The following is an 8,607-nucleotide window of genomic DNA, read 5'->3' on the forward strand; positions in this document are numbered from 1 at the left end:
ACGCAAGGAATCTGATTGGAAGGGGTCTGGCCAGGACCAAATAAAGGTTTTTTTTTTTTTTTGATAGAGACTGCCACACCAAAAGTCTACTTGCAAACTCAGAAAGAGGAAGGAGACACATTATGCAATATAAAGGGCGGGCAGCCGGTGCACAAGGATCGACCATAGAGATGACACTGCCTGTACTAGGAGATTATAAAATGGTGAATGAAATTTGACATTTGTTCTAGCCAACAGAACTTGCGACCTTCATTCAGATCGCAGATGTGAAATGGTGGCTTGAATTCAATGTGACAGGTAAGGGAAAGATCTACATGAACCTTGAATGACATACCATTTTCAGCACCAGGATATGGACAATGTGGAACTGGCATACTAGACAAGTATTTCAAAGATGTAGAACCACGACCTTTCAAGATGTATTGCACAAATAATTTACAAGTCCAATGAGCAAACAAATAATAAAGACAACACATGATAAACATGGAAGTACCTTAATGTATGATATCCACTACCTCCGATGAAACGGTATGATCAAACCCTACTGTTTGAGTTAAATGATAAACATGGAACCATTCACAGCCAGAAAATGTAGGAAACTGCAATACTGAACGAAGTAGTGAACAGAAACCCAAACGCAAGTGTTTTAACTTCCGAGATAAAGAAGTGCATTTTTTGGTTCCCCTTAATCCTTAAGGTGCTGGATTCGCAGTGCCGCTGGCCTCCAACTCTGTTGCATAAACCTGCCCATAGTCTCCCTTCGAGTCATCCTCCAAATAATCTGCTCTTGCATTTAGTGTCAAGATCTGGCATACAAGCCAAATGAGAGAGGCATCGAGGGAGAGGAATGCTGCACCTCCAAATAGACCAGTTTTGGCAGTAGGACATGTTGTATCGAGATTATAATGGGTGTTGCGTGAATGTTGCAGACCTTCCACAATAGTAGCCCACAACATCATCGCCAGTGCCAACGCTGAGACAGCCCTGAATCAAGAACACTAGATATGATAACCTCATGTATATGGAGAGTAATACTTGAGGAGTTGATCAATAGTAGAAATCAAAAACAGAGTTTCAAACAGCTATTTACAAAGCTCCAACTAAAAGTAACTGCAATAATAGATCCAAATGCAAACATACATAGTTCTCATTCTGTTCAACTTTAAAGATTTTGTCATGAGAAAATTCATCTTAAAAAAGAACTAAAGAGAGCTTACTCTGCGATAAGGAAGAATATAACTAACGAAGCACTTTGAAATAAAGCTTGAACTGGAACTGTCTTTCCTTTGTATGGAAAATAGACAGCAACATGTCCTGCTATAGCAGTAAGAAGGAGAGTCACGACAGATAAACTTCCCAAAGCAATTGTTGGATCACTTGGAAACTTGCAGATGACCACACCCTTTCCTTGAATTGGAGTTCCAGAAGCCGGCTATAATAACAAAACTTGAGCCACATGAATAACCACAATGGGACATGAAGACAAAGTTATGAGCATAGCACAAAACTGTGCAATTAGCAGCACCAAAATGATGCAGTTACAGCATATATTTCCCTTTAAAAATAAGCATCTCGTTGAATAGAAGCAATAATCTTTCAATAAAAAAAGCTGAATCAAAATAAGACCAGAGGATTTTTTAGATGAATAATGTTCATAATCTCAAACATTGTAAAGAGATTAGGAAACCTTTTTATTTTCTGCAATAACACCAAAAAGGAAAGACAATATTCCAAAAAATGCAACAGTCAGAGCAATCTTTGTGGTTTGGCTTGCAGCCATCTCCTTGATACTTCAACTCCCTGCCATTAAATAGCAATGATACGTTGAATAAAGGTATCTACAGAAGATGTATGAAAGAAAAAACAGATTAATAAGTACAAGTGGATCAATTTTATTTTTTTAAACATTCTTAATGATGAAACAGTCTATGACACCAGTAAAGGTAGACTTCCTCATGACTTCCAACTGACGGAGTAATAAAATTATGTAGAAAATAAGGAAATTTCTTAGCAAACAAAGGCAACATTGGAAGAAATGGAGTTTTGCTTAAAAATCATGTGTTTCTATTCATATCTACTGGTGATCATCATTTCATTTTTGGATGTTCATAGTTGTGTACAGATTACGTTTGTCAACCATAACATCCTGTCTATCAAATGGGTTCCAGATTAAGAAACAAAACATCGTCGTTACTTTGTTTCGTGATATTCTTTTAATTAATATTTGTCTACAAATGAAGTAATGCTACAAATATCTAGTATTAACAAGGTTATTCAACAGTTAGTTCTTAGTCTTTTGTGACGTAGAAAACTGCTGAAATAGCAAAAGAAAATTGACTTTTGTAAACCTTGCTGTTGTTTCCATACAATTTCTTAAGAGACAAGGAACTAATGCAACAATCTAAGACCATACAACTTCGTTGAACTAATTCAATGGCTTGTATCTCAAACAAGAACACTTGATTCAGATTTAACAGAGTGAATATTCTAATGAACTAACTATCAAATGTTGCAAAAATACTAAAAACCAGCATCGATATTTTTGGGAGAAAAACAAAGAAAAGCAAATTCACTATGAGGCAAATACAAACACTACCCTATCGAACCCAGAATTGAAAGATAGCAAACCAAATAGTCAAATTAAGGAAAAAGGGACGAAAGATCGAAATAAAGATTACAAAAACGAAAAAAATCAATCTGTAGACAATTAACTGTAAAAAGCTACTAATTACTGCAAAGATGAATCATGAACGAACCGGATACCCAACCCTATCGATTCGACTTTAACCCAATGGAAAGCTTCAGGAATTCTTTGACCTCGCAAAAATCTAATTTTTCATCAAAGAAAACTCAAAGTAGATCTAGTCGGCATCGACCCACCAAAATCAACGCACACAGCTGAGAGGAATCTGAAGATACTAAAAGCTTCGGGTGAAGAAGCAAGGAAACAAATAAAACAAGACCAAGCTGGGAATCTCAAACCTCTCCGATCCTCGAATCCCAGCGGCGAAAACGACGAAGGCAGGAGAGCCTCGAGGAAGATGACTTGGAGTGTTGATTGGAGAAACGAGAGTATAATAAATCTGAAAGCGTAAACCAATGGGCAATGAGAACGGTAACGACAACGCCGAGGAAAATACAATCGAGCAAAATGACCAAACCACCCTTCCAATTTTCACATTTCTATATCTGTCTAATTTTTGGCGTTTTTATGGAGTGAGAAAGTACAAAATAAAATTATATAAAAAAGAAAAGAAAATTGTGTGTCGTGAGGAATAAAACCGAAAAATCAAGAGTGTCTTTTTGTATTATAATATTTCGTCAAAGGAGCATCTGTTGAGTTATTATAAAAAAATATCTCATCTTGCATTAATATATTTTTATTTTTAGTACGGTTGTCGTAGGTATAAACACTTATAATATAATATGAACATTTCATTTATAATTAATATGGGTGGATAATATATTATAACAATACTTTAACAATGCTAACGTTAATAACATTGTGGTGTAATAACTCTTATAATACGTACCTTTTATTCCTAATGAATATTGATCCATATTTATTAACGCATGGCACATGCTAACATCACGTTATAACAATTACGGATTATAACTATTACGATATAGATAATTTATTTAGATAAATGTTGGTTAATGTTATATTTTAATAGCTATAAAATTATAATTATGATTTTATATAATTTATAAAAGATGATTATATTTTAAAAATATTAATAGAGATTCATCCGGATGATCAAATTTTTAGGTCCAATTTTTTTTAAAAAAATTACAATATATTACAGTTAAAATACAAACTTAAATTCCTTAGTTATATCTGTCAGATAAATAACTATCATACCATTATCCCGAGAAAAAAAACATGTCTTTAGCTTCTCTTCTCCGAGAAAATTTTTTAAAATAAGCATAAATAGTAAAGTTATTACAAAATTAGGTAAAAATAAAATTTTTTATAAAATTAGGTGAGATGAATTCATATCCAGGATTTAAATTCCGGTAATCATTATTTTATATTTATTTTCTTATATTCCGGGATTTAAATCTCGGTACTTCTAATTACTGTGATTTAAATCCCGAATATGAATTTTTTTTTAAATTTTTTTACAAATTGTTTCATTTTTCATTTGCTTAAGTTTTATTTTTTTTTAAAAAAAATCAAATTCGTAATAACTTTTTATAATTTCTTTTACAAAGCTAAATTGTTTTATTAACATATGTTTAAATAATAATAATAAATTATATTTATATTTATTAAATATAATATAAATTATATTAGCAAATAATTTCAATAAACTAAAAATAAAAGACCTTCTAAGATTTAGCAAATATATTTAAGATTATCACATTTAATATAAGGAAAATCAGCATTTATATTATTGGTAGAAAGATTGTCACGTCTAAATATAAAAACATTTATCAAATATGCTACAAATTATATTCAATCGGTACCATATCTCGGACGTCGACGATTTCGATGTGGAAGGAATTGTCTGAGAAAAGGAATTCTACCATCCGTATTCCGCTCATGTGATTGTTGGACTATAGCGTCGTTATGTGCATCATTCCAGCCTCTTCGTCATCCCCATGATTGCCCTCTTGTGGATCATCATCATTAGCTTCAGATAAATGGGAACGCATACTAGATATATCTACTGATGGGAGGTTAGACATTGTGGACATGCGTTCCATTTGAAATAGAGCAAAAATATTTGTAGGAGTAAAATAATCAGGTCCCAAACTACCTTGAAAATGAGAGCCTGATTCAAACATTGAAAATTCTAAAGTGGTCGGGTGGCCAAAATTTCTATCGGTTGGCAACGATAATGGACCCGGAAATGGCTCTGAAGATGATTGGGGATCGGAGTAGTGGCCAAACCCACCTGATGTGGGATAACCACCAAAACTTGTTCGGGCTTGTGTGAATGAAGATGAGCCAGCTTGCATTGATAGATCTCTCCAGACTGGCGGTTCAGAAATAGTATCACAGCTCATACGAGGAGGATCGACATACCTTTGCCTTGGTTGACGAGTTCTCGGACCTCTACCTGATGGTGCATTAGCGGTAGGAGTGAACCCATAATCAAGATATGCATATCGTCCTGAATGATATATTCACTTGGGTAGTCCATGTATCTTTGCTGCTCTCCAAAAGCTCCAAGAATAGCCCCAGCCATCCGGTTATGTTGTCGTCCGATCGGAGCATTATCTGAACATGATGAGATCCATGCTCTCTCGTGAGTATGAATCTAGCAGAAGAAAAAAAAAATATAATGGTTGTTAAAGTGCAATTGAATATTAATTTGTGAAACAATTAGAGAATTTGGTGATATCTTACACTTCTTACATGAGTGACCCCTCGATTGTCATAAATCTTCGCGTTACTCGCCTGTACCAGTCTCCATATTAACTATGATAGTGTTGGGTCAATAAACTGATATTACTGTGAACCACCACAAATTGTTGGCGGTTATTCCAGATGTTAATCTCTTTTGCCCATTCAACTCTCGAATCAATCTCGTACTTTCCCTTTTGACTGGTTGAATGATAATCACAATGACGAAAAGGAGGAACAGGGATAAACTGGAGCCAGCCGAATTGCCGCCATACCCTATCTGGATAATACCATTCAATGGCATTGAAGCATATCAAAGGTACTCGAGCCGTCCAAATGTCCTGCCCGGATAGACAAATCAGATCTAACTTGTGAATAAATTGAGCATATGACTCCCAAGAGATCTACATAAGGTCATAACAATTAGTCTTTACATTAATATAGCTAACATTGTAAACGACAAAAGTTAAAATAACAAAGATCTTACTTGGTGGTGTGTTTGAACGTCGAATTCATATCTCCATCCCTACGAAGTGAATCGTGGTGATTGTCGTGCTTCTTTCTTACCTGCCCACCTGAAATCATAATTTTATCAAGTGAATGAGCATATAATACTTTAATCTGAAATAATATGAACAAATAACTATTACACCTAGTCCCGAACGGAAGCATGGATGTGTGTTCTATCTCACCCCTAATAATAGGACGACATTGAGTGAATCGCTCCCATGCCCATAGCTACAGAAGTAATAAAGGACCTGATATATGACTAATATATGGGTCAACAACATTACACAAATTGCGGTATAAGTATGCAAGGCATGCGCTACCCCAACTATACTCTTGCATGCGATGTAAATCCTCAACAAATTGAAAGAACATGTCGTGCACATAACCCTCTATTTTAGAGCCCATCAGATCACCACCTATCATTCGCAATATAGTGGCACGAACATAACACTGTATAGTTTCGTCGGTTGCATTGGTGGGAAGTTTCGTTAGATCGAAGGTTTTAGCCAACCACCTATTTGAAAGACATCTCGGCTTTATATTAGAGGGGTGTAGAACTTGATCAAAGAACCTTAAACAATAGTCATATATGTCAACATTCGCTCTACCAGATATCGCTGACCCATGAATAGGTAGACCCAACAGAACTGCAACATCTTGCAAAGTTACTGTCATCTCTCCTTCGGACATGTGAAATGAATGTGTTTCCGGCCTCCATCTCTCAAGAAGAGCAGTAATAAGTGCTCCATCAATACGACGATATCCAACCTGGAAAACCCCTAAGAATCCCGCTACGCTCATCCAATAAATAAAACGATCATTTTGAATATTATACTCATTTTGATGTAGACTGGTTCGCTTCACAAGCAAAGGTTCAAGATAACTGACATCATATGACTCACTACGACTTGCTCTAACCTGAAGAAACATTGTACAACAAATTAATTTTATCATGGTCATAACATATGTGCACAAATACAATGGCAAAGAAATTAACGACACAATTTATTTTATTACCACATTATCCCATACTGTTTCGGATCTATGTGACGTTTGCAGATGTAATAACTCGCCATCAACTGGACCTGGATGACTAAGGTAATCGGCACGTCCAGGCCTGCGATTCATATCTATACACAGATACAAATGAAAATATGTATATCAAATATTATATCATACTTACACACATAATCTTTGTCAATATAAGTACGTCATACATAATATCAATAATGTCTTACAAAGTTAATTAAAAAGCACATGTCTTACAAAGTTACAAAATATTTGAAGTTACACACGAACAAAAAGAATTAAACGTGTGGATAAGTTTTTTTATTATGTCCAGGTTGCCCACACCGTCGACAATGTTGCACTCCGCTTGTGGATGGTCCAACGTCCATCTCATTTCTCCTTCTTCCCGTTGGCTTACCCTTTTTTCTCTTCATGTCTAGCTCAGGTATTAGGCATCCACCATCATCACCTTCCATAATTGGCCAATAGGCCTCATTACCCAAAACTACTTCTATAGCATTTGATCGCAGTTGACAATAAATACACAACATCTATATAGATAAAATAATCTCTTCCAATTGTCATACATGCTGCTATTGCATGCAAACAAGGTATCTTCGTCCCTTAAAATTTTCCACAACTGCAATGTTGAAGGCGAAGATGTACCATTTGCTTATTACCTCTTTTTCACATTTCACGGGAGTATCCAGTCTTCACTTCAAAAGCTCCATCTTCACGATTGAAAGAGGTTACCTGATGGGTGTGCGCAACTTTCAAACGTCTATCAAGCAATTTGAGGCACTGCGAAGTGTACACTTTGTCATTGGCCATCTGATCAGAGTACACATTTCTTCTGTTATCAAAGTACTTGACCATGTTATAAAATGTGTGCTCGATAAGGGCAACAACAGGTAAATGACGTGCATCTTTCAAAACTAAATTGACACACTCAGCTACATTTGTATTCGCATGTCCATATATGTGACCCCCATCATGGGACATTGACCATTTTTCTATTGGGAGCGATGTAATCCAGTTCCATGCCTTATCATTCCTCTCTTTTACCCGCTCTAAAACTCCCTCACACTTTCTTACTTGACACGTCCTCCCTATAATGTGACATCGGTTAGATGTTGTATATAAAACATGTATGCATATGTATTAATAGCATTGCGAGGTTTTGCAACCGTACCAGCCTTTATGAGTAAATTCTTGAGTCCAATATTTTTGAAGTGTGTGTTAAAATTGTTGGCCACATGACAGAGGCAATAGCGATGTTTTGCATGAGTTTCATCCCAACCGAGATATTGGTTATTCATTGTCTGCATAATTCCAATATGTCTATCGGAAATGACACATATACCATCACACCTTACTACATGCGTTTGAAGGAGCGCCATGAACCATCCCCAACTGTCCACATTCTCGGACTCTACCAACGCATAAGCCAGTGGAATCACAGAGTTATCTCCATCAATGGTTGTTGCAATTAGGAGTGAATGTTTATACTTACCATAAAGGAAAGTTCCATCAATTTGGATCACTGGCTTTATGAACTCGATACTGTCGATAGCTGGTTTGAATAACCAAAATAGTCGACGCAAATTTTTTTTGTTGAATTCAACTGCACGATGCTTGACATGAGTGTGATCATTGAATGCCCACAATACAACACTTCCAGGATTTGTCTGTTGCAAAACTGCAAAGAAATGTGGTAGATGTTGGTATGATTCATC

General features: G+C 35.8%; 1 protein-coding gene across 2 annotated transcripts; it reads right to left on the minus strand.

The window, feature by feature from the left end:
• Positions 1-386: 386 nt before the first annotated feature.
• Positions 387-3,115, minus strand: LOC122040877. 2 transcript variants are annotated; one of them, XM_042600352.1, is made up of 4 exons: positions 2,983-3,115; positions 1,688-1,800; positions 1,218-1,432; positions 387-984 (listed from the first exon to the last, which is right to left on the minus strand). In XM_042600352.1, exons 2-4 carry the CDS (start codon positions 1,778-1,780, stop codon positions 693-695), a joined length of 600 nt encoding a protein of 199 aa, XP_042456286.1. In that variant the 5' UTR covers positions 1,781-1,800; positions 2,983-3,115; the 3' UTR covers positions 387-692. The 2 variants fall into 2 exon arrangements, with proteins under 2 accessions (XP_042456286.1, XP_042456287.1); XM_042600353.1 differs by lacking the exon at positions 2,983-3,115 and adding an exon at positions 2,757-2,931.
• Between the last annotated feature and the right edge of the window lie 5,492 nt (positions 3,116-8,607).

The sequence above is a fragment of the Zingiber officinale genome, chromosome 2A (assembly GCF_018446385.1).
Source record: "Zingiber officinale cultivar Zhangliang chromosome 2A, Zo_v1.1, whole genome shotgun sequence".
NCBI classification, from domain to species: Eukaryota; Viridiplantae; Streptophyta; class Magnoliopsida; order Zingiberales; family Zingiberaceae; genus Zingiber; species Zingiber officinale.